General features: G+C 39.9%; 3 protein-coding genes across 4 annotated transcripts; 1 reads left to right on the forward strand and 2 right to left on the reverse strand.

Moving 5' to 3' along the window:
• Nucleotides 1–870: 870 nt before the first annotated feature.
• On the forward strand, nucleotides 871–5754 carry LOC145590752 (uncharacterized). 2 transcript variants are annotated; one of them, XM_081647153.1, is made up of 8 exons: nucleotides 872–1240; nucleotides 1333–1408; nucleotides 1533–1631; nucleotides 1712–2419; nucleotides 3887–4247; nucleotides 4346–4427; nucleotides 4597–4815; nucleotides 5351–5753. In XM_081647153.1, exons 1-7 carry the CDS (start codon nucleotides 1067–1069, stop codon nucleotides 4798–4800), a joined length of 1704 nt encoding a protein of 567 aa, XP_081503279.1. In that variant the 5' UTR covers nucleotides 872–1066; the 3' UTR covers nucleotides 4801–4815; nucleotides 5351–5753. The 2 variants fall into 2 exon arrangements, with proteins under 2 accessions (XP_081503280.1, XP_081503279.1); XM_081647154.1 differs by lacking the exon at nucleotides 1533–1631 and having other exon boundaries at nucleotides 871–1240; nucleotides 5351–5754.
• Nucleotides 5755–18047: 12293 nt separating this feature from the next.
• LOC145592033 (uncharacterized) lies at nucleotides 18048–19249 on the reverse strand. The gene is made up of 2 exons (XM_081648499.1): nucleotides 19047–19249; nucleotides 18048–18948 (listed from the first exon to the last, which is right to left on the reverse strand). The coding sequence occupies exons 1-2, from the start codon at nucleotides 19247–19249 to the stop codon at nucleotides 18048–18050; spliced, it is 1104 nt and encodes a 367-aa protein (XP_081504625.1).
• A 4396-nt stretch (nucleotides 19250–23645) lies between these two features.
• Nucleotides 23646–24449, reverse strand: LOC145592034 (uncharacterized). The gene has a single exon (XM_081648500.1). It carries the CDS (start codon nucleotides 24432–24434, stop codon nucleotides 23646–23648), a length of 789 nt encoding a protein of 262 aa, XP_081504626.1. The 5' UTR covers nucleotides 24435–24449.
• Nucleotides 24450–26303: the final 1854 nt, after the last annotated feature.

Consider the following 26303-nt stretch of genomic DNA (forward strand, 5'->3'; position numbering starts at 1 on the left):
TTCTTTCTAGTAAGGATAATTTTGTTTAAAGCAAGTATTTTTAGAGGCATAAATTTTATGTAATAATGCCAAGTATCCTTATCGGTTTCACCTTTAATAATATGTACTGTAAATGATTAGCTTTCAATTCAATAGGAGTAGTTTTAAAACATAAAAATCAGAAATATATTTCATTCTAAAATTTTGAAGATTATAATTAATCGAGATTGGACACAACTTCTTTTTACAAGTTTATATAACCGAATTTGATGTCATAAGTACATATGTCAATACGTGTGTTCGGATCGGGTTCGGTGAGATTGGATCAAATCAAGTCTATTTTTAAACTTGAATCACGTTAAATTATTGTGTTTATGCGAGCCGACATCTTTATCAAATATTTTACGAGTCTGTTTTTTATCGGGTGTGCTTTTGACACTTCTAGTCACGAGAATTTCCTTAAACACCTTGTCATAGCCTAGTTAGGGTTAGTTCTCATTAACTAAACTCAGCTGAACTGAACTGAACTGAACTCAGCTGAACTGAACTGAACTGAACTGAACTCAGCTGAACTGAACTGAAATAAATATTTTATAAGAGAAGAAAATTAGGAGCGGAACTGAACTGAACTGAACTGAATTTCAACGTAAGAGAACAGACCCTTACTTAGTTAAACGATTATCAATCCTTAAATTATGCCATGCAAAATGTGCTAGAGGGCCCCAAAAGTCATCATCAATCATAGTCAAAGGACTCAAAGCAATAGTCAAAAACTCCATTAATCCTGCAAAAGGCCGACACCTTCAAAATCCAAGATTTATCATCATTAATCATCATTTTAATTCCTCACTCCCACTCTTAATTTTTTAAAATCAAAACTAACAACCCCCAAATATATAATACTCCGTACTTCATAATAATCCATTTAATTAATTAACCATACTTGTTTGTTGGTACAAACCAATTAACACATTTGACCAAAAAATTAATTATTTCAACCCCACAAACAAATTTCCTAAGTATTTCATCTTTTCTCCTCTCTTCAATAAATCACCCATGTGAGTTTGTTTACCTCACTTCATCGTTAATGGCGGAACCCAGAAGAACTCCAGCTGTTCGTGATGTTAGTCCTGACTCAGTCATTCTTACATTCGAGTCAAACTTCAGTAGTCTCTTCTCCTCTGCTTCTGCTAGTGTTGATCGTTGTTCGTTTGCTTCGGATGCTCAAGATCATGATTGTCTTTCGTCCGACTTTTCTCAGGTTAAGAAACTCTTGATACTATGCATGTTTTATAGGGACTACATTGTTGATTTATGTTGAGTAGTTTTCTGTGTGATGATTGTTTTTTGCAGAATTTGAGTGGAAATGGAGGTTTAGATCTAAGTAACAATGGGAGATACCTCAGCAAAAAAGTTGAAAAAGCTAAAGGTGCAACTGCAACTTTTGTTGTTATTAGTATTACAGTAGTTCAACTTTTTGGGTTTTGAAATTTAAGTTTATATGTATAAAATTTGGTTCAATAATTGCGGTTTTTTTTTGGTTGTGTGAATAGTTTACAAAGAAGAAAACAACAAAGTAGTACACCATCATGTTGATCATGTAACAGAACCCCTAGATTCTGCGAGAAATTCGTTTTCATTAGCTCTTAAAGGTAACAATTGAAAAAGGGATTGAATTATTGAAGTTTTTTGGGAGTTTTTGTTTATTGGTGTAACACTTTTGGTTGATTAGAGTGTCAGGAAAGGAGATCTAGATCTGAGGCTGTTAATAAGAAATCGGACCGGCGAAGACCGGCTTCATTGGATCTTAATAACTCATTGAGTGTGAATGTGGTGAGTTCATCATCGCCTAAATTTGGTGGCGTGATGAAGAAGGGTGTGGTTACGCCTCGAAAATCCGGGAATTTTCCGAGTCCGGGGACACCCAATTATCGCCATGGAAGTGTTGGAATGGCGAAAGGGTGGAGTTCTGAGAGGGTTCCTTTGCCTTGTAATGGTAGTAATAGAAGGCAAATTGGTGCTGCATTGTTGCCATTGAGTAATAATGGGAGAGGGTTGCCTTCAAAGTGGGAGGATGCAGAGAGGTGGATTTTTAGTCCGGTGTCTGGGGACGGAGTTGGGAGGACTTCATCATCATCGTCGTATCAGCAACCTAAGAGGCGGCCTAAGTCGAAGAGTGGTCCGCTTGGGCCACCTGGGGTTTCGTATTATTCACTGTATTCACCTGCTGTTCCTATGTACTATGAGGGAAACCATATGGGAAGTCATACAGCAGGATCGCCTTTCTCATCAGGAGCAATGCTGGGAGATGGTTGGTCTTTTCATGCAAGTTGTGAAACTAGAGATTTTTCGAATACTTTGGAGCCCTGTATTGCCCGTTCTGCTAGCGTACACGGTTGCACTGACCTTGTCTGTCAAGGATCTTTGACCAGCTCTCAAGGTATGATAGTTTGTTCTGCGTTGCAATGAGTCTTAAGGAAAAGTTTTCATTTTCTTAGCCTTTGCCTTCTCTTGTAAATAATTCTTAGTGAATAGTGAACATAGCTGAAGAAGATTTTCAGCTCTTGAATTTGTTAATGTTGATGCTTTGATCGTGCAACAAATTGTCAATCCACAGATACAAACAAAAGATTGGATGAAAGTCCACTCAAATTTATTTTAGTAACAAAACAAAAACAAATTCTTTTTGTTGGGTCCAGGTTTTGGAATTGATTTATGATATAAGTAATAAATTAATCATATAAACTTCTAAATTATTGAATGTCCAAGTTAATTCTTAAATCGATAATTTAATCATCCAAAATTGGTCTTGTGATCTTGTCCCCACTCTCCATTTTGATATCACTTTCAGACCTTAAATTTCTTTCTTTATTTCTTTTCTTTTTCTTTGTTGGTACAAACATTAAGCTCTTTTTTTGGTGATAGGAATGTGATCAATTTGTGAATCTAAAAATACTCCGGTAGTGTGTAGAGTGTGATGTGTTTCATCTTGAAATTCAGTTAAAATTTGTAAATTTATAAATTGAGTAGCTCTGTTGTGAATCCAGAGTGAGGGAGGAATTGCTATAATTTTGATTTAATCAACAATAGCTAGAAGCTCTTTTAATGAGTTTAATCTTCATTAAAATTAAATGACCTTAGCTTATGAGAATCCTACATACATCTTTTTTTGCATTATGCCATGTTACCTTTTGTTATGCATGTAAGGTTTATTTTCCCAAGGATTGAACGGGGTGCATTAATTCATGGGATCAAACAATGAAACAAGATGGAGGTACTTGAAAAAATGATCAATTGGATGAATCTTCGATGGGAAAGAAACAAATCCTTGTCTTTTTGGTTGGGTGGTGGGCTTAAATGTCCATTGAGAGTCTAGATTCATAGGAGTTTCCTTTAAGGGTTTATCTTTGGTTTGAGTAGCATATATATACTAGCTTAGCAAAAATTTCCATTTCATAGGTTATTTATGCATGAGGTTGAGAGGTGTTAATTCTCTCATCTTTGGATTAATTTGTGTTACCAAAGGGAAGTGGAAGCTCTAAAGGTGCTTATAATCATCATTAAATTGCTAATGTCAAGATATGGAATTATGCCTTTCCTCTTCTCTTCGTGTCTCTTCCTTTTATGTTCCTCCAATTCTATCTTGAAGTGTTTAGGTCTCATTTCCAATAAAGTATCTTCTCAGTATAAACTAATGAGTGGTAAGTTAACGATCATGATTTTTTGTCTTTATGAATTATTTATGGTCAAATAGATACGGTATCACAAGCATATTGCGGTCTTGAAAGGTTTCATCACTGTCTTAATTCATTTATGTTCTGATCTAAAGAGCCCTTTGTAGCAAATTAGTTGTGAAATTATTGTCGCAACTATACTTAATCGTTTTCTTCTATGTGATTGAACATAGATGAAAGAGTTGATGGTGTGAAGGATGCTGCCAGCACTGTGTCCCGTGCTGTTTCTAGAAGGGACATGGCAACCCAGATGAGCCCTGAAGGTAGTTGCCATTCCTCTCCTAGAAGGTCTTCTTTCTCTCCATCCACCCCTTCCATCCTACCAATTATGGAGGTCCAGAGTTCTAGTACCTCAAAACCAGAAGTGAGGGATGTGCAGATTGATGAGCGAGTCACAGTGACACGATGGTCCAAGAAATATAGGGGGCGCAATACAAGTAAAGAGTCTGAAGTTGTGGACGAGTGGAAATTGAAAGAAGTAGAGCCGCGTTCTTCTGCTTGGGAAGTGTCAGAGACAGTGAAGAGCCTTTCAAAGTAAGTCATTCTTACACAAACTGTGGCCTTTGTTGAAATAGCACTGTAAGAAATTAAATGTCATTTTAAGCCAGTTTTCCCTGCAACATCTTGAGCAGGGCCAGGAGAGATGAAGCTAAAATCTCAGCATGGGAAAATCTGCAGAAGGCCAAAGCTGAGGCAGCCATACGGAAACTTGAGGTTCTTACTTATTGTTATATTGTGTGATAATATCTTGGTAATGTTAGTCATGATGCATAATTATGAAGATTTCTCTAAAGTTTGATCAAGTAGTTCATGCACGATGCAAACTAGGTGATTGAAATATCACAACATTAATAGGCTTGTGCTGGCTGATTGCATGATGCAGATGAAGCTGGAAAAGAAGAGGTCATCATCAATGAATAAGATTATGAAGAAGTTGAAGTCTGCTCAGAAAAAGGCTCAGAACATGAGGAGCACAATACTTACCAATCAGACGCTTCAGGTGTCTAAAACGAGCAATAATGCAGTATCTTTCCGGACTCGTCAGATGGGTTCCCTCAGCGGTTGTTTTACATGCCATGCTTTCTAAAAATCTAAACTAAAGGTAAATTATTTATGTACTAGGAAAATGTTATTACGTAGTAAATTTAGTCATTAGATTATCAAGAGTAGTTTCTGTTTCTGCATTGTACTGCCCATATGAACTGTCATGTTTGCAATACATTGACATTTTGTGCGTGTGAAACTGTGAATTATAGGGCATCTATAAGTATATATTTGCATTCAGATATCAATAAGGATTCTATTCAATGCTCATAACCTTTCATAGAATAATATAGGTAACCTTATCATACGCGATGGTGAGAAATAGGGCTCCAATTATTTAGTCTGATTTTTAATAGCCAAGACATACATTCTTGTGCTTAAGGTCCTTACTTTTAGAGGCAAAATTAATCAACATTTGATTTATCAACTTAGATTGACTTGACCAATACTGCCACTCTTCATTTCTAGGGAAAGTGGGAGCTCAAAGATACTGTAAATGAACTTTTCTCGACCATTGTTTTTACAATATCCTTCCATTTCCTTGCAACATTTCAATTTATCTTCAGCAGCAAACTGACTGATCAATTCTGCAGGCTCCCAGCAGGACTCTTTCAGCTGGAACATTATACAACTGGTACATAGCACGCTGCATGCTTCATATACAATGCTACAGCCGGTCAGCCGGTGCCCATTCAGCTGAGTACTTGAAACACTTGTTTGACCTCTTCGAATTTTTGTTTCGTTCACTCAGCTCTAGGGGGCGGGGGATGTCTAGCAGGGATCCAGATTATATTGTAGAGTATTTAAATTGTTAAGATGTGGAATTGACGAATAATGTATGGCTATATTTTTGTTCACTTATTTCATTATTCCCTTGTTGGATGTATCATGTATGTAAATCTAGTGTTTAATTTGTTAAGAGTAACAATTCTCTACATCAACTTTGCATGAGCTCCATTTAGGATAATTGTTTCAAAATCTATGCACTTGCTTATACAAGTTTATATAGCGGAGTACTATAAATAAAATAGCAGGTATAATGTATAAATGTGTTTCCAAAACTAGTTAAATTTTTAAAAATTAATGTTACCGGGTGGCCAATGGGTTCGGTTGGACACAGCCCACCCTCTCACGGCGGGTGGGTCATTTGGGTCGGCCTGTATTAACCCAGCTCTGACTTGACACAGCTCGGTTCAGGTATGGGTGTGTCGTGGGTCAATTTTTTCCAGCCTAATCCTCTTCGGCCCAGCCCACTTTGACTCATTTAATTCGGCCCACTCGCATAACCCGGTTGATAATATCCATGTTGGAAAATAGGTACTTTAAACAAAATTTCATGAATCATATTCATAAGCACCTAAATATGATCTATGTATAACACATAAAGAAATACATAATTATACATTTGAAGCGTGATTCCACAAGTGATCGAATATGAACAATTAGGAGAATAGAACCTCAAACGCGATTCCTTATATATATTAGATATTTAAACAAAGGATGGGTATTCCTCCTTTTCTCTTCTCTTTCCTTCCCTTCCCTTTATTTCTCTCTATCCATGCAAGTGTAAGGGCGAGCAAACTTCAACCACAAACCGACATTTAAAAAATTGAACCAGCCCAAATTCGAATTCAATTGGCTTTGACATAGTGTCATTTATGACCAAATTTATACTAAGCTTCCCTTAATCCCCCATCATTTTCAAAGTGTTTTGCTCGCCGCAAATACTAGAAAAAAACCGTGAAAGGTTGAAGTATGGTAGAGTCCTCCTTATCTTAAAAAAAAGACCAAATTTATACTTCTCATACCCAATATAATTGTTCCAGGTGCGGATCCAAGGGTTCTGCTGGCACGAGTTGGGTCCCGTTGATAACCTACGCAAGGCAAAACACGTGAACTGCCCTCAGGGGTGGCTTGAGGAACCCCCCTCCGATGCCTAAGTTAGAATGTGTTTTTAGAAGTGTACTTAGAGAGATAGATGATGTAATAAAATGCTTGTCTAACATCTTTTCCGTTGTACTTTATCCCTTATTTTTAGGTGTACGATCTCCTTTGTGGGGAGTCCTACTTGGTCAGCCTGCTGGCTGACTCTATCGGGCTAATGAGCCCATTCGATTATTTTTCCAGCAGAGAGTACGCACCCCGTGAGCCAGTCTAGAAGCCTGGTGATAACTCAGCAGGAGCTATCCTATACAACTAGCCCCTCAAGAGGTAGTATGAGGTCACTCATGCCGGCTCTTATTTACGCGGTGCAGCCTTTCCTAATGAGTCCAGCTGGGAGAAATAGCTCAGTAGGAGCTATCCTCTACAACTAGCCCCTTAAGAGGTGGTATGAGGTCATTCATGCCCGCTGTTCTGAGCGTGTAACCTTATTGGTGGTTGCTCAACGAGTCGTCTGGCTAAATTACCTCGCGTACCTCTAGCCCCTCAAGTCTCTGGATTGACTATGCGATTGTGAGACTTGGGAGGTCATGCTGTAAGTTGGTGGAGACGTGTTGTGCTATTGCTTGTTGATAGTGGCTTTCTTCTGCTTATAATGTGTATGCCTTCCATGTATCAAGGAATATTTAATTAATTCCTGCTGATGTTGGAGGGATATTAGACTTCCTGGAAGGAACTTGAATTGTTCCTTGTGGGTTTGAGACTTGACGAGTCTGCGAGGGGAAATTTCGATTACTCCCGCTGAAGTTTGAGAAATGACGAGCTTGCAGGGAGGAATTTCGATTACTCCCGCTGAAATTTGAGAAATGACGAGCTTACAGGGAGGAATTTCGATTACTCCTGCTGAAGTCTCTTTTTCTTTTTTTTTTCTTTTTTTTTTGCGGGAATAGTGTTTTGCATGAGTGGGACACGTGTCAATCATCTGAGGGTCAGTTTATTTTTTACCGAAGTGACATTGCGGTTTGGCTTTATTGCCTATCCAACCACCCATTTACTTCCCATTTAATTCACTGTCCCCCTTTTCTTTTTACCTTCTTCATTTTCATCTTCTTCTTTCACTTTTCAAAATTTCTCGCCTTTCATCTTCCTCCTAGACGCGTATCGCTCCTCCATTGTTGTTGTAAGTTTTCGTCTTCCCCATTATTTTTCGTTTTTCGTTTTATTTTTCCATTTTGTTTGCTTATTTTCTCCCACTCTTGGTTCTGCATTGAGATTCTTTACTTCTTGAATTGTAGCTTGAAACCCTGTTCTTTGCTTGGCTTCTCGGTGTCGCCATTGTTGTTGTGCTTCGTTGCTTCTATAACTTTTGTCGTAAAGGTACTTTCTTTGTGCCTTTTCTTGTATGTATGTGCCCAATTTTATTTCTTTTTGCACTTTTTCTTCGCAAGATGGCGTCTTTTGATCAATTTTGATTATCTCTGTCCAATTCTTCCCTTTTTGTTGTTGTACTTGTACTCGCGATTCTTTTCAACTAATTCTTGCGTTGTTTTTTGGGATTTGACTGATCCTTGATTTTGGGCACCCCATTTTCTTCATCTTCTTTGGGAGGCTTTTTTTTTGTCTTTGTAGATTTTAGGATGTCTGACGCTACTGAAAGTCAAAATGTGAGTGACCCTTCTGTGGCCACAGAGTCAGGCTCTCCTTCTGAGTCATCTCACTCAGGTGAGCGCTCTTCGCGCACTTCCTTTACTTCTCTTGCTTCTCCCCCCTCCCTTTGCAAATGGTTATGCCTTTCAATTGCGCTCCTGCTGAGAGCGGTACGAGTACTGCTGCGACTCCTCCTGTTGCACCTGGATCGGGTAGTAGCCGTCCTGCTGATGGCAGCGCTTTTTGTCCTTTTTGATCCAGGCCTCGTCCTGATTTCTTTTACCCTTATTGTGAACGGGTACTTATGTGCGATGGGGTTCCTTTGTCCCATCTTACCCGCTTGAGGATGCGCGTAATGCGCCATAAACAATTAGCTGACCAAATCAAGGCTAATCCTCCTGATGTTTCTCTCGTTAGCCCCATTCCCCATGTTCAGCCTTTATATAGTTTTGCTTGGCTTGATGACATGTCTGATGTTAATCAATTTGATCATTATGTAGTGCGGGGTGGCAGTGCTACAACTTCTTTACCATCTCCTTCTCCCGCAGCGAATTTGAGCGGGATGGCCGAGTCTCCTAGTAAGCGCGCATTTCATGACTGTCAGCCCACTTAAGTGGTGGAGCCCGTGGAAGAGGGTAAATCTGATTTCTTCCTGGTTGAAAGGTGTCAAGGTCCCAACTGGCGTAAGGATTCCAGGAAGTTGGATCTTGCTGCCGTGGGACAGAAATTTTATGGGTTTGGTCAGGGCTACAAGCTAGTTTTGCCAGTTGAGGGCTCCAAGCTGTCTACTCCTCCTGCTGGTCATATTGCTGTCTTTGCTTCTAAGCTAGACTTGGGTTTGTGATTTCCCCTTGACCCTACTTTGGATAAGGTCTTTTGTGCCTTTAACCTTTGTATGCCTTGCTACACCCTGCCTCTCTACACACTTTGATATGCTTACTGTGGTTCCTGCAATTTCGGAGGTATCCAGAATCGCTACACCTGTTCAAGTCCTTGATGAGCCTAAGGAGGTCATCTTCTGGGTCTGAGTCTGGGTGTTACTATGTGGCATCCAAAGAGGGTAGGGTTCTGTCTTATCCCAAGCTTGGTCGCTTTAGGGATTGGACTGGTAAATTCTTCTGGGTTGCGGTGCCCTCCTCTTTTGCTGTGCCACGCAATTTTCGAGAGATTCACACAAATATGGCTGGAGTTACCGTTTCTCCCTCTGAATCTGCCCACAAAATAGATGCTTTTGATGCATTGTAGAGAGCAGGCACAGGCGATGCGAAGATTCCCAAGTTCTGGCTGCCCAACTCCTTGTACATTGTAGGCAATGCGCAACTTTCTGCTATGCGTTTGTGTTCTACCCATGAGCCTGGTAAATCTTGTCTTCTTTTTATTTTTTCTTAAGTGTTTCCCTTCCTTTGTTTCTGTCTGTCCTGCGCTCTTATGTCTTTTGCTTTTTCTCTTTTGCTGCCTGATTTTCAGGTTATGACAAGCTGGGTAGGCGCATTCTTGGGTTGAAATACAACTGGAAGGATCCTCTCACTGCCACTCCTGACAATCCTTCAGAACTTTTTGAGACTTTGGAGGTCCATGCTGGCTCTTTGAAGGATGAGGTCCGCTTGGCCCTAGCTGAGCTGAGAGCTGTTTTTGGCACTGTGACCGCTGCTGATCGTGTAGGGTCTAGTCATGCTGAGGCTGAGCCTTCATCTTCTACTGTTTGGGGTCCATTGATGAATGTTCAGGCTGACGAGTCCTTGTTTGTGGATGACCCGCAGAATGGTGGCACCTTGGGTTATCGCCTTACTCAAGGCATTCGACTTCCTGCTGACTCTACTAGCAGCTCAGTCAGTCTCTCTACTGCACTGCGTGTCATGATTTGCAGAAGGTTAGCTTTTATATTTCTAGCTTTTCTTTTTTGCTCCAGCTTTCTCCTTCTACTTATTTTCTTGCTTTTGCCTTAGCCTGTTGTTATTGCTTTGTTTATCTGTCTCAGCTTGCTTGCCTTACTTTGCTTATTTGCCTTAGCTTATTTTTGTCATTTTGTTTATTTGCAGCTTACCAAGTTTGTTGGTGACTTGGCTAATGCCTTGCTTACGGTGGAGAAGGAGTATCAAAATCAGAGCACAACCCTTGTTCAAAAGGATAAGGAAGTTCAATTGGCTCGCTATGAGAGGGATCCGATGGCTGGTGAGGTGGTTCCATTGAGAGAGAGAGCAGATGCCCTGCAACTTCAGCTAGGAGAATTCCAGCTCACCAAGACTAAGCCGACAGAGTGTGAAGGACAATTGGGAGCTTCTCCAGCCAGAGTGCAAGCGTTGGAAACTGAGATGACCAATTTGCGAGATGAGAAGGAGAGCGAGCTGGGAGCTGCTAGGAAAGAGGCACTTAGGTCTTTCGTGCTTTCCCCAGCTTTTGCTAAGTTGCTCGCTGATGCGTGTCATAAATGGCACACATTTGATGGGCATTTAGGTCCTTTTTATCCTCTTTTCATAGCTTTCTTGCTCAATAAATGTTCGGTTTTATGCTTTCTCTCTCTATTCTACCTTTCTTCTCTTATTTTACGGTTTTTGAGCATTTTTATGGTTTTCTAGTATTTTCTCTTTTATTTCTTTTATTTTCTTTATTTTAGTTGTTTTCTCTCTATTTTAGATTTTATAGATTTAGTTTTATTTTATTTTAGTTTATTTGATTTTATTTTTATTTCATTTTCCTTACTTTATTTTATTTTCATTTTATTATATTTTCCTTCCTTTATTATTTTCATTTTTATTTTATTTCTTTTACTTTTATTTGTCGGTTTTAGTTTTATTTCACTTTATTTTATTTCTCGGTTTTATGTGTGTTGTAGGTGTTTGTTCCAATGTCCAATTTGGTGATAGCTACTGCATTCTTATGTCTTCATCACCATCATGGTGGTGATGGTGATGGTGAACTCAGCAGGCAGGAACTCCTCTAACAGCTCCCCTGTTCCCGCACTTCCCGCAGCAACAACTCCTCCCTTATCTTCCCTGCTTTCCCCTGTTCCAGCCTCTACCTCACGCAGCACCACCACACAACCCAACAGCAGCAGCACCTCCCCACAACGCACCTCCAACTACACCAACGAGCCCTGCTCTGCCGCAACCTCCAGCCACCTTTCTTCCCTCATTTAACCACCACCGCAGCGCCACCAATCGAACCCCCAATGCACCATTACAACCGCAGCCACCTTCACTCCTTAATTCCGCCACCACACGCAACAACAACAACACCCATCAAATGCAATTAGCACCAACCACCAACACACACTCCATCACCACACAAACACCAATTGCGCCACCTTCCTCCGCAACCTCCAATTGCGCCCAGCCACCTCACACAACAACAATTGAAGCATCTCCATTTGCGCCACCTGCTACCTCCATTTGCGCCTCCAATCCAGCCACCTTCGCCCTTACTCCAACCGTTTGAACCACCGCAGCAGCAAGCTTCCACACCTCAACAGGTGCGGCCGCACTCGCAACCCTAGCGGCCGCACTTACCTTCTTTGCGGTCGCACGTACGTGGGCTTGAAGATGCGAATCAGGGGATGATTTCCCTTGAGTATTGGAGCAGCAAATTCGTAGCCCCTGATTTCTTATTTGGGGATTTTTGCTTTTATTTTATTCCTTTTAGTTTTCTATTTTCTTTCTTTTTCTTTTATTGTTTTATTTTATTTTCTTTTCTTTTCTTTTTCTTTTCCTTTTAATTTCTTTTTCTTTTATTTTATTTTCTATTTTATTTTCTTTTAACCCTTGTATTTATAAATACCCATCTTTGGGTAGAGAGAGAAACAAGTAGAATTAGACAATTAGACAATTAGAGAATTAGATTAGATTAGATTTTAGAGAGAGAAAACATTAGTTCTTAGCATTTTTAGAGAGAGAAAGTGTGGGTTTGATGATTGATGATTGAAGATAGCTTCATTTGATTTGATTTCTATCAAGTTTGTAAGAATTCTTTACTCCTTAATGCAATTCAATGTTTGATTTCATTAGTATTGTTGTTTGATTTGGTTAATTGATAGTTAGATTGATTTGATTGAATTTGTTTGTTTCAATTTGATTTCAATTGATGAATTTGGGAATGATGATTAGTTTAGCTTTGATTTTAATGTTCTTTATGGATTGTGAGTAGTTTATTTGCTAGGGTGGTGGTGAAGCATGTATTGATGATGAATTGAGATTAATTTGGGGGAAATTGATTGAGTTGATAATGTGATTAAATTGGTTGATTGATTTTGTGCATGTGTGTGCTTGATTAGGCTTGATCACCCTTGTTATTCACACTAGATTGCATTGTGAGTTCACATTGATACGGACCATTGATTTGTGGCTTACATTTACTCGATTGAGATATCTTGTGATGTTTCCTAGCTAGTGTTTGATGTAGTTGACGCTAATTAGACCTCTAGGAGAATAGCTTGATGTACTCTCTTGGTTGCAATTTCGGTTTTCCCTCACATTGCTTGACTTGATTGGTTAATTCCCCAAGTTGATTGAACTTCATCGTTGATGCATGTGGATCCATTCCCCTAGTGCCTTAGCATTCATTTAGTACAAGCCTTTTGCATCGCCTAGCTTAGCCTTAGTTTCTACTATAAACCCCTTCTAGACTTCGGAATAGCTTAACTTAGGCATCGTGCATTTGACCTCCATTCCTTTGGGTTCGACCTTGACTTACCACTACACTAAATAGGGGTTTGTTAAGTTACAAATTTTGTTTGATTGGGTGGGGTGGTAGCCCAACGACCTACCGTTCTCCTTCCCATCACTCGCTGATCGTCATGATGGAGGATGGGAGGCCGCAGCTTGTTGCGTGAGCGGTCTTTATGGTGAGGGTGAGGAGCAGCAAGATCGTTTCAATGCCTTTTGGGCTAGGGTCGATGCTGCTGGAGAAGCTGGGCTTTACGACATGCCTGCTGACCACCCTCGTGTTGCTAATTGCAAAGTCCCCACTCATGTTGTGCTAAATTAGGAGGTGCCCTTATGTGCTGACATTGTTGCTGCCATTGGAGTGGAGACTCTAGCTGACGAGCAATAAAGGTTTTAACGGCTGTCTCCCCCTTCCTCCAGCGGTTCATCGGAGTTTCCTTCACCTAGGTCTGTAATCACTAGGTAGCTTTTGTTATTGTCTTTGGAGTGTATAGCCGCCAAAGATAGTATTTTCTGCGTGTTTTCACTTAACACTTTGTTTTTCTATCTGCTGGGTTTGTCCAACTTAACTTGAATCCTTTTGTTTTTTGATTATTTTACTGAATGTTTCCTCATCCTGGTGGATGGGGGTTCAGCTTTGTGAATGTTGTAATCCTTTGCTGAATGTTTACTCTGTCTTGGTGGGCAGAGGTTCAGCTTGTTAGTATATACACTTGATAACTTCTTTGTTATTTCGTTTATTACTTATCTTGCTGCCAGTGTGCTTGCTCAAGCCTGCTGCTGAGTCATTGTATAGTGGTACCTAAACCTTAACTCAGCAGCCCCTCTGCTGTACTGGGTGAAACCTCGTAGGTTGGGATTTCCTGTTGCGTTTGTTTTTACCGCTTCCTAACTTTGTTCCTTAACTTGGTTGTATAGGGCTTCATTATTTCTTTGCCCTTTATTGCATTTGGTGGGAACTGTCGAATTTTATGCCACTCCTCTCTTTATGATGAAGGCTTGTGTGTTATGTCGTCTACTTAGCTTTTGTAGAGACTTATTTGCATATCATTCAGCTTATTTGGCTATGACTTATCTGTATGTCATTCAGCTTGTTTGGCTGTGACTTATCTGTATTGTCATTCAGCTTGTTTGGCTGTGACTCATCTGTATTGTCATTCAGCTTGTTTGGCTGTGACTTATCTGTATTGTCATTCAGCTTGTTTAGCTGTGACTTATTATTTTATGCTCCTTACTTATCTTTTGTAAGGGCTTATTGCTGATCTATCTCTTCTCTCCCCCATAAAAGAGGTGAGCTAGTGGGACCAAGAGAACCTTGGTGATGCCCGCTTAGCCCGCTCCTTTTCCTGTCGTTCACTTCTCCCTGCTCAAGTTGAACATGCTAGGCCTTCTCCTCAGGCGTCCCTGAGGTGGCACCCTGTTTTACTTTGAGTAGGTAGGTTAAACTTGGGGAAGTGTGATCTTCACTTGCTTAATGGTGTCTTGTTGCATCTTATTTTGATGCTTTCTGCTTTGACTTTAATGCTTGTATGGTATTTTCTGCATGTTAATGTGCGATGCTAAAGCATAACTCAACAAATAAACACGTTTAGACAAGTTCATATAGTATACTCCTCACGTAGATGCTCGTATTTCATTGAATTCAAATGGCTTAAATTGCCTTGATTAACACATCATAATCTTAAACAAAGTTCTTGCATAATTTAAACAAAGATTTTCGATTTCTACTTAGCCATATGCCTTTTAAATGAAATATTTCTTTAACACATCTGCGTTGAAACTATTCCTTAAGACCTGACCTTCTTGATCTGTGAGGAGGAAGGCGCCTGGCCCTACTTGCTCGTGGATGATGAAAGGGACTTCCTAATTGGCTGACAGCTTTCCATGCTGTTTTCCTCTTCCTACTGCTGCAGTCCTTGTGAGAACTAAGTCTCTAGGCAGTATTTTTCGGTGCTTGACTCTTTTGTTGAAGGCCTTTGAGATTATGCTTTTTTGGGCTGCTAGCTTGAGGGCTGCTTTTAGCCGCATCTCTGGAAGGAAATCCAGCTCTTCCAGCAGACGCTTCTCATTCCCTTGCTGCTCATAGTGTTAGATTCTCAGGCTCGGGATTCGGACCTCCACTAGAACTACTGCATCTGCCCCATAAGCCAGGGTGAATGGACTTTTTCCTGTAGACTCCATCTCTGTTTTCCTGTTTGCCCATAATACCTCTGGGACTAGGTCAGCCTAGAGGCCTTTATGTTCTTCCAGCTTCCTTTGTAAGGCTGTTAGGATCAGCTTGTTTGTTGCCTCTACTTGGCCATTGCTCTGCGGGTGGCAGACTGAGGCGCTTGCATACTTGGTACCCATCTCTTCCCAATAATCCTTGATGGTGTCACAGTCGAATTGACATCCATGGTAAAAGACTATGCATTGTGGCGCCCCAAATCTTGTAATGATGTTCTTCCATATGAACGTTCTTACTTGGGAAGCTTTTATGTACTTGGTGGGCTCAGCTTCAATCCACTTGGTGAAGTAATTTACTGCCACTATGAGATACTTCCTACCCGCTGACTCAGTGGTGAAAGGTTCTAATATGTCCATTCCCCACTGGGCGAACGGGATCGAACTGAGAATTGGGGTCAGATCGTTTGCTGGCTACTTTATAACTGGAGCATACTTTTGGCACTTTTCACACTTTTTGACGTATGCTAAGGCATCCTGCGTCAGAGTTTCCCAGTATGCTCTTCTTCTAAGCACTTCAACTCCTAGGGCTTTACCGCCAATATGGTTGGCGCAGATTCCTGAGTGTGCTTCTTTCATAATTTTTTCCCGTTCCCACTCTAGAATACACCTCAGCAGTGGCTTGGAGAAGCCCTTTTTGTTGAGCTCCCCATTCATCACCACATACCAATTGGCATATTTTTTGACTTTTTTGGCTTATGCCTCGTCATTAGGCAGCGAGCCATGTACCTTATAGGTCAGTATGTTTGAAAACCATGCTCGCTGCTGCCTGGTGCAATTCACCTGCTTGCTTTCTGCAATGCTGCTTTCTTCCAGGACTTCCACCATGATTGTCCTTGTGAGGCTTTGAAGAGTGGAACTGGCTAACTTTGATAATGCGTCAGCTTGGGAATTTTATGATCTGGGGACCAAATCTATTTGAAAATGCATTAGTTGGGCCACTAGCTCTTTCACTTTGGTTGTGTACTTTAGCATTGTAGGATCTCTAGCCTCATACTCTCCTTTCAGCTGGCTGGCTACTAGCTGAGAGTCAGTTTGCAGGTGCACCTTTTTGGCTCATGCTACAATACTCATCCTCAGGCCTGCTAGAGTCCTCATACTCTGCCTCGTTGTTCGATGACTTGAACTTGAACTTAATGGCATACTCAAATACATTGCCTTCTGGCGACGTTACTATTATTCCTGCTCCGTTTCCCGTTTGAGCTGCAGATCCGTCCACTGCCACCTTCCAAACTCTAACTTCATCCTCTTTCTCCTCATAAGAGGCCTTCACTATGAAGTCTGCTAGGGCTTGAGCTTTGATGGCTGCCCTAGGCTTAACCTCGAATTCATACTCATAGAGTTCTATCGCCCACTTCAGGAGTCTGCCTGAAGCGTCCATTTTTCGCAGGGCTTTTTCCAGTGGGTGATTTGTAAGCATTTAAATTGTGTGTGCATCGAAATAGGGTTTTAGCTTTCTTGCTGTCGTTACCACTACGAAGGTTAGCTTCTCTACCAGTGGGTATCTCTGCTCAGCCTCTGTTAGCACATGGCTTACAAAGTACACTAGTTTCTGCCTTTCGACTAGGAGAATTGACCCAATTGTCTGTATTGAGGTGGAGATGTACAGCTGGAGTTTTTCACTCTACTCAGGGCTGATCATGGTTAGGAGCTTGGTTAAATGCTCCTTGATCCCCTCAAAAGCTTCTTTTTCTGCTTCACCCCACTTAAATTCTCTGTTTCCTTTCAACAACTGATAGAATGGTAAGGCTTTATCAGCTGACTTGCTGATGAATTGGGTCAGTGCTGCCATTCTCCCTGTCAACCGCATGATATCTTTAGTGCACTTGGGCTCTGGGAGGCTTAGGACTGCCTCCACTTTTTCTGGGTTGACATCGATTCCCCTCTCACTGACCAGGAAACATAGAAACTTCCCAGAGCTCACCCCGAAAATGCATTTCTTTGGGTTGAGCTTGATATTATACTTGTTTAGTGTGGCAAATGTCTCCTCTAGGTCCATGATATGCCCTGCTTGCCTAACGCTCTTAACAATTGAGCCGTCGACATATACATCAATATTTCGTCCCTTCTGGTGCATGAACACTCTGTCCATTGTCTTTTGAAAAGTAGCCCCTGCGTTCTTCAGCCCGAAGGGCATAACTATGTAACTGTACACTCCCCCTTCAGTGATGAACATGGTCTTCTTCCTGTCTGGCTTGTGCAGGCTGATTTGGCGATATCCTGAGAAGGCATCCATGAAACTCAGCAAGGCATGACCGTTGGTTGAGTCTACCAGCTGATCAATCTGTGGTACTGGGTAACAATCTGTTGGACATGCTTTGTTGAGATTTGTGAAATCAATGCACATCCTCCATTGGCCATTTGCTTTCTTTACCATGACCACGTTGGCTAACCACTCTGGGTAGTCATAAGGCTCGATGAACTTAGCCTCTAGTAGCTTGTCCACCTCTTCTTGGATTGCCTGATTTTTCTTCGTGGAGAAGATTCGTTTTTTCTGCCTGACTGGCTTGATGTTTTCTTTCATATTCAGCTTGTGAACCATAACCGATGGGTCAATTCCTGGCATCTCGTCTGCTGAAAATGCGATAATGTCCTTGTTCGCTCTTAGCAGCTTTATGAGGTGCACTCCCACTCCGGGGTCAATGTCTTTCCCAATTTTTACCGTCCTTGAGTTATCGCCCTCTGTGAGTTCGACGGTTACATGTTCTCCGCTGGGCAGCGGCTAGGCTACCTCTTCTTTCGCAGGCTCAAAATTTTCCATCGCTAACTTTTGCTTATCCTTTTCCTTGTGGTATTCTTCCCGCTTCCTTTTTCTTGATTTCCTTTCAGCATGCTTCTTGGACCTTGGCTCTAGGACTGGCTGTTGCCTAGTCCTAGCTAGCTATTTCAAGGTTGTGATATAACATTGTTGGGCTATCTTTTGACTTCCCCTGAGCTTTGCGGATAGTCCATCATTGGCCGTGTGCGCCATAGCAAGGTGATAAGTGGAGACCACTCTACCTATCTGATGGATGAGCGACCTTCCCATGATCACATTGTATGGCGACGGGGAGTCTATCACTAAGAATTCAGCTCGGACGTCACACCGCCTTGATCCCTCTTCGACATGGACTGACAGCTCGATTATGCCCTCAAGAGTCAGTCCGGACCCGTTGAACCCAGTGACTTCATAGCTCACCCTTTTCAAGTCTCTCTTATCCAGTTTCAACTCTTTGAATACGCTAATGTATATGATGTTGGCTGAACTGCCACCGTCGATTAGTACTCTATCCACCTCCCAATTTGCAATTCTCATTGTAACTGCCAGAGGGTCATCATGGGGGTAGATTATGCCTTTCTGCTCACACTCGTTGAAGGTAGCTTGTGGCTGTGGGGGAAGTGGCGGCCATCTGCGCCTTTCATTGTAACCTATCTGGTGGATCATTGCTCGTAAGTCAGCCCTTGCTCTATTCATGGTTCCTCCATGTACTGGTCCACCATTGATTACATATACACTGCCTTTTGGCTTACTATCCCGATCTCTGCCCTCAGTTGGGCCTCTATGACCTCCTCTGTGGTCATGACCAGATCTGTCTTCTTCCCTTCGTCTGGAGGAGTCAGAATGTTGCTTGAACTGGTTCAGGTACCCTCTCCGGACTAAGTCCTCTATGTTGTCCTTCAAGTGTGTACATTCATCGGTAGTATGTCCATGGTCCTTGTGGAAGTCGCACCACTTGCTAGGGTCACGGTTTCTGTTCACCATCCTAGGTGGCCTCTGCCATTTATCGTTAGCTTTGTTCACGCTGAAGATATGGGACCTCGAATGAGTGAGCAGGGTATACTGATCAAACCTTCTAGCCCTGGCTCCCCGCTTCTGGTTTGATCTTCTCACCCCCACTACCTGTCTGCATCCCTGCGACCTTGCTCAGCTCTGCTGGGCTGATCTACCCTGGCTATGTTTTCTTCTCGGGTGGATTTAGTCCGCTTGGCTGGGTCACTTGGTGCTTTCGTGTTCAGCATGGCTCTGTCGGTTTCGTTTGCTTTTATAAACTCGTGCGCTTTTCCGAGTGCTTCAGCCAGCGTTTTGAGGCTCTTTCGCCCCATGTACGCTTTGAATGGTGAGCCCGGTAACAGTCCGCTCTACATTGCTAGCACCGCTACCTCCTGACTCATATTTGGGATGGTTGTTGCCTCCTTGTTGAATTTGGTAATGAACTCTCTTAGGGGCTCATCTTTTCCTTGAACCAGTGACATCAGCTCGGTGGTCATTTTTGTACGATCCACCAGGATGACAAAGTGCTCCATGAACATTCTCTTCAGCTGATTATAGGAATAAACGGATCCTTTCGGGATGGCTCTGTACACCTCAACTACCAACCCCTCCAAGGTCGGTGAAAATGCCTTACACCAGACTGAGTCTGTCATAGTGTACAGTACCATGTGGTTCTCAAACACTGAAACATGGTTCTTAGGTGTTGTGGTACTATTGTACTTACAGCTGGGCATCTTTACTTTCTCCATCGGCTCTTCTCGAATCTCCCTGCAAAATAAGGAATTAGTTGGAATCACCTGGATCCGTGCTCGCTTCTCCCTGTCCAGACTTAGTCCTCGCTCAGAGGCTGGTGACCTGTTACGAGCGACTCAAGTCTCCGGGCTGCCCTTATCTTGGGCTGCCTCTTCTACACTCTACTCTCGATTCAGATTTCGAGCTTCCAATTCCAGCACCTTCTTCCTCAGCTGGACCAGCTCGTTCTGCTCCGGGGTGAGAGTTACAGGTGTCGTATTCTTCACGGCTGGCTCCGTAATTGTGGCTGCTGGTGAGGAGCATTTCCCTTACCGAAATTGGTAAGGACTGCTGTCATGGCTGCCAACTATTCTTTACTGCACTGAATTAGAGAGGTTCTACAGGATAGATGGAATATTGACGGGCTGCGGTTTCTGGGTTATTGGTGTTAAAATGATGGGTTCGTTGTTCACGCTTATCAATGGCATTTCGAACTTAAAAGAAAAACTAGACCCTACCGGATCTACTGGTTTCGCCGTCGCTTTGGTTGCAGCAGACGTCAATCCAGTGGGTTAGTTTTCTGAGAAATACTGGATTTGGGTTTTTCAGTTGATCCTTTCGGATCAAGAGTTACCGACGCTGTTTTCTGTGGTGTTTGATTGGTTTCGATAGCCTTAGAGACTGATGTTTGTACAGTTTCTTCTCCGGCTATGGCGATCTATCAACTAGTCCCTTGCTCAGCTGGTGAACCTCAGGTTAGATGATCCTTCCCCTACTTCTAGCGCCAATTGTTCCAGGTGCGGATCCAAGGGTTCTACTGGCACGAGTTGGGTCCCATTGATGACCTGCACAAGGCAACACACGTGAACTGCCCTCGGGGGTGGCTCAAGGAACCCCCCTCCGATGCCTAAGTCAGAATGTGTTTTTAGAGAGAGAAAGTGTACTTAGAGAGATAGATGATTTAATAGAATGCTTGTCTAACCTCTTTTCCGTTGTACTTTATTCCTTATTTATAGGTGTACGATCTCCTTTGTGGGGAGTCCTACTTGGTCAGCATGCGAGCTGACTCTATCGGGCTAATGAGCCCTTCCGATTATTCTTCCAGCAGTGAGTACGCACCCTATGAGCCAGTCTAGGAGCCTGCTGATAGTTTAGCAGGAGCTATCCTGTACAACTAGCCCTCAAGAGGTGGTATGAGGTCACTCATGCCGGCTCTTGTTTGCGCGGTGCAGCCTTTCCTAATGAGTCTAGCTGGGAGAAATAGCTCAGCAGGAGCTATCCTCTACAATAATCTTATAAGAGTTGACCAAATCATGATGGAAATCAAATTAGAGGTGAAAATTCGGTTTACAGCTTAGATTATAGCCCAAACCAAATCCAAACTTTATTACTATTTGGTCTAATCTAACTCAACCCATTTAAATTTGGATTTAAAAAATATATAAAACCAAAATTAAACAAATCAAAATTTTTAGGCAGCATTTTGGGCTTGAGTTTTCATCTATTATTGGGCTAGATTTTTCACCTATATATTTGAAAAACACCCAAACATCAAATGTTAACAATGTCATGTTTTAGCAAAAAATAAGTCATAATAAAATCTTAATAAAGTATAAGTGTAGGGAATATTTTCTAGCATCCCACACTTGAGCCCCACTGTGATAATACACTTAAGCATGGCGGCGTCCAAAGGGAAGGAAGCTAGAGTAAAAGAGTCGCCAACAAGTTTTAGGAACTTGTATACCGTTCACAGGGTGAAGGTTACACCCCTTAACGATCCAGGAGATCGTTAACTCCAATAGGTCTGGAACCATGACTGGAAGTTCGGGGATGAAGGTACAAATCCAACCTAAAAGAGATTCAACCTGCCCTAAAAATAGGCCTCTACTTTATTCTTCTCGTATTCATGTGCGCTTTCTGACTAACATGCAATCAATAGGTTAACCCTAAACCTGTTTATCTATGTTGGTTGAATATTAATGCACAAACAAACCTAGTATTGGATATCACTTGAATTACAATCATATTAACCTAAACAAGATTATTAATTATCTTATTAAGCGTGATTACAAGTACAAATTCCCTTTAATCCTGCAAGAGAGGGCGTGATCAAGCAATAACAACAATAATAATATCAAGCAACATAAAAAATTGACAACAATCACCATAATAATATTCAATCTCAATAAAGCATAATAATAGCAAGATCCTAGGCATGATACTAACAAGATTAATAACAAACCCTAACATGTCACTAAACATTAAAGATCAGTTCTTTAGCCCTAACAAGATACTAACATGATATTAGAAATTTAGTTATCACCCTAAACATGATACTAGGAAGCAATAAAATTATCCTACCATGATACTAGGAATTTACAAAACAATCTAAGCATTATTTCTATATCAAAAGAATAACAATTAAAGCAATTAAAGCAATTAAAGTACTACTTCGATGTCTCGTATCTTTTTCTAATAAAGCATAAACCTTTCACGTGTAGGGCGAAGACAACTTCGAAGTTGGCTAGGTGTGTCTAGAACTAATGTATGCGGAATTTTGAAAAAGAATAGAGAGAGAAAGTTTCTAGCTTTTAGAGAGAGAATAGAGAGAGATGATTGTTGTTGTGAATAATTGTTGATAAATGATGAATATTGATTGTTGATGAAAATGGAGGAGATACGACCCCTATTTATGGGAAAAAAGTACGGAATTAAATCAAGTCCCATTTGGAATAAAACTAGCATATGTCGCCAGGCGACAAACATCAGCGCCAGGCGACAAAATTATCGCCAGGCGACAGATTTTAGCGCCAGGCGACAGACCTGTCGTTTGGCGCTAATTAAAAGATAAAACGCGCTTTTGTATGGAATCCTCTTCTTAATATGATTAAGTAGCAAACACTGTGTTTATCAAATTAAAATCAGGTTTGTGACAAATCACATATTTTATTCAAAATAAAACACTTTAAAATATAATTATCAACCCTAATACCATTAGAATTAAAAGGGAACCTTCTAAATATTATAGAAGATTAAAATCAATCCTAATAAGTTTAGGAATAATAATTAATAGGCCCTCCTCTAGATCATTGGGCCGCATATAAAAATCATTTCAAGCCCAATTTAATATAATCCATAACTTCCTCATTATTCATCGGAATTGGGCTTATAATATATCATTGGAAAGCTCTTTACGAGCCCAATCCAACTACACTATTATTGGACCCTTACCATGGACCAAACCAAACTGGACTGACTATTTTTCATAAAATAGAGTAAGAGAAGAAATATTTTTGAAAACAGAAAGAAGAGTATTTTAATAAAAACATCCTCATCACTAGACTTTTCACACTTTCACCTTGTTCGATAATCAAATGACGTAAAAGGTATTCATCATTGGGTTTGGTTTTAGAGAGACACATTTGGGTATCTACAATAAGGCCTATAAATTAGCCAATGGTGGCAAATTAAAAAAATAAAATAAATAAAATTAGGCTTAATATTTGGGTTATGTTTATGAATCAGTTTTATTTCTTTTTTTTCTTATTTATAACCCCAAATCGTAAATCATATTTTTAATTTTTCTAAATCGAATTGAATCAAATTTTAAAAAATAAATGAATAAACAAACCAAATTACTCTGCATCTAGTGTTGCAGCTCTTGCATATCTATCCACATGGATGTTAAAAAAAAAAAAAAAAGCATAGAAAAAACTAGATATTTCATCCATAAGAATATGAAAGGGAGTAAACCAATTTCAATGAACACCCCACCCCACCCCCCCCCCCCCCCCCCCCCCCCCCCCACCCCCCACAAATTTAATTAAGCAAAAAATTCGTTCTCCCCTCTTTACAACTTTTACTCCCTTAACAAATTCCATCAATAATGCAGGACTCCTTAAACAAGGAAAAAAAACACAACAACAAACAAAACAAAACAAGGAAAAAAAAAAAAAACTCATGTAACTCTAAATAGTTAAATTTGCTAAAAATCCATCATGCATCTAAATACTGCTGAACATGATGAGCTGGTGCAACATTCATATGAACTTGATGATAACCATTGCCCCCGCTAGCCACAGCCACGGGAAATCCGAGCCCGGTCGAGGCAGGAATGGGACGGTGGTTATTGACAGCTGCTCGCTCAAGGGACTGCACTTGATTCTTCAAGAACTTAACGTAATGAATTGCTTCATCCAACATTGATGCAGTGTCCATCTTCGTACCTCCGGGTACGAGTCTCTGCAAAATCCTCACTCGCTCGCTGATTCTCTCCCTCCTATGCCGAGCAGCAACACTCTGCGGATCCTTAGAGATTCTTACATTTCTTCTCTTGGGCAGCTTCACTGATTCTGGATCGATGTAGATCGGCTGCATTGCTGCTATTCGGAATATCATCTCTCGCATCGCTGCCATAGATGTTTGCTTATGTGATGAGGGTGATGATGTTGCTGAAGATGGAAAGGATGTTACGTTTTCACTGCTGTTATTGCTGTATGCAGGGAATGAATTTGGTTGTAACAATGAAGACGACAAATTATTGTTATTGTTGGTGTTATTGTTGGGGAAAGATAAGGTCGTTTGATGAGTATTTAACAAAGGTGGTGATGAGGTGATATGATGAGGTAAGCTACCACTACCACCCCCGGAAAATGACATCATTGCATTCGTGTCGAGGTAAGGTGGCGGGCAGGTGATATCGGAGGTGGGCTTGTCCATGTGCATTGTCATTAGCATCATGTCAATTTGGTCATCCGGTGTGGACTTTAATAGGTCAATGTCCATTTCAGAGGTGTCAATTCAGGTAACCGGAGAAAAAACGAAAATATTGTAGAAAAAGAGTTATTATTGGTGAAGTTTGATGAGAAAAAAAAGCAGGTAATCGGGAAGTTAAAGAGAAGAGAGTGTTTAGTCTGTTAGACTGAGAGTGTTATCAGAAATCTCAGTGAGAATGAAAGGAAGATATAAAGACAAAAAGAGAAAAGAGGTGGAAAAATAAAATGAAAAATAGCACTGATATTATGGAACAGTATCTACTTAAGGAAAGTGGTATATATAGAGAAGCCAATTTATGTGTAACAAGTTGTTTACTATTTTTATAATATATCCCTCCTTTTAAAATAATAATTTATTTTATCTCAAAAATAATTGTATTGTTCAATTAAATGCTCCTGTGAATACATATTTTATCATATCTCAGAAATTAGAAATTGTTCTAGAAGTCACTTTTTAATTATCACAAAGTTGTTGAAAATGAAATTAATTTATGTTTTTTATTTTATTTTTCTTTTTTCATAAAGTATGCATGTATCTTTTAAACAATTCATCTTGTGTATGATATAATGATGTATTGATATGTCATTAATCTCGTCATATATATGCTCAAATATAATGATGTGCAATATCAATAATTTCATTATATAAACACCAATAATTAAGCTTATAAATCAAAGACTCATTTGTAATCTTGATAGTAATTTTAAATATAGTTATGTATGTATCACGTCACACCATCCATCAATTACTAATTTAATGCATTGTATACAAAAATTTATGTTATATTAATTAAAGTTTACATTGACAAAAGTAATGCAAATCTTCTTTCAAGAGCATCTATAATGGTTAGTTCTAGGGACTTCCTTACAATATTTAAGAAGCTCTACCATTGAGGAAGAAAGAAAGCAGGCTGCTTATAATTTTCTGTTTTTTTTTTAATTTATTTATTTTTATTTTTATATTTATTTTTTTTAAAAAAAAACAAAAAAATGCATACGAATGAGTCTTATTATTTGGCATTGGTTTTTTTTTTATTTTTTTTATTTTAGTTTCTTTTTATTTTAAAATAAAAAATTAAATCCCGTTCATAAATAAATAAATAAAAAACCAAAAACAGTACATGAATAAATATGTGTTTTTACTTTTCTGTTGTCATTTTTCAAAATTATCATGATTTTAATAATGTTGACTAGTTTTTAAATAATTATATTACACATATATTATATGCTTTTTTTTTTTTTTTTTTTTTTTTTTCTGTCTTATATATTACTCCTTCGTTCTTATATAAGTGAACATATTTGACTTTTCCACTATTTATAAAGCTACTATAACCATTGTTTTTAGTAACATATAAAAAATAAATTTTATTATGAAATATAGTATTAAATAAATATTAATATAAATTTTCATAAGATCAACTTATTAATATTGTTTTATTAATATTTAATTATATATGTCTTAAGTCATAATACTACATTGATATATGTGTGAAGTTTAACTATGTGTCAATTATTTCGCAATGAAGGAGTAATAGCAAACCAAGCCGATCAATAAACTACTCGGGTTCAAGCTTGGTTACGTTGAAGTTCGTTCATGTTCGTTTATTTAATAAATGAGCCGTGCTTGAACAAACTTTGAAACTCGTTTAAGAAATGAGGTTGAACACAAACATATATATATGTTCGTTCAAATAAGTTCGTGAATAACTCGTTTATTTATGTTCATTAAAGACTCAACTCGTTTATTTGTATTCAATTCATAAATTATTGATTTATTCATAATTGTTAATTAATTCTTAAGTTTATGATTAAGATTAAATTATAGTGCAAATTTTGAGATTTTCAAATATCAAAAGTACAAAGGTCGTTTATTAGAGAA

The sequence above is a fragment of the Chenopodium album genome, chromosome 18 (assembly GCF_948465745.1).
Source record: "Chenopodium album chromosome 18, dcCheAlbu1.1, whole genome shotgun sequence".
NCBI classification, from domain to species: Eukaryota; Viridiplantae; Streptophyta; class Magnoliopsida; order Caryophyllales; family Amaranthaceae; genus Chenopodium; species Chenopodium album.

Coding starts and splice junctions, on each gene's coding strand:
- LOC145590752 (XM_081647153.1), top strand. CDS start 1,067: ATGGCGGAACCCAGAAGAACTCCAGCTGTTCGTGATGTTAGTCCTGAC. Junction 1,241..1,332: donor TTTCGTCCGACTTTTCTCAG/GTTAAGAAACTC, acceptor TGTTTTTTGCAG/AATTTGAGTGGAAATGGAGG. Junction 4,428..4,596: donor CAGCCATACGGAAACTTGAG/GTTCTTACTTAT, acceptor TGCATGATGCAG/ATGAAGCTGGAAAAGAAGAG.
- LOC145592034 (XM_081648500.1), bottom strand. CDS start 24,434: ATGGACATTGACCTATTAAAGTCCACACCGGATGACCAAATTGACATG.
- LOC145592033 (XM_081648499.1), bottom strand. CDS start 19,249: ATGGGGCGAAAGAGCCTCAAAACGCTGGCTGAAGCACTCGGAAAAGCG. Junction 18,949..19,046: donor GGTCGCAGGGATGCAGACAG/GTAGTGGGGGTG, acceptor CCATATCTTCAG/CGTGAACAAAGCTAACGATA.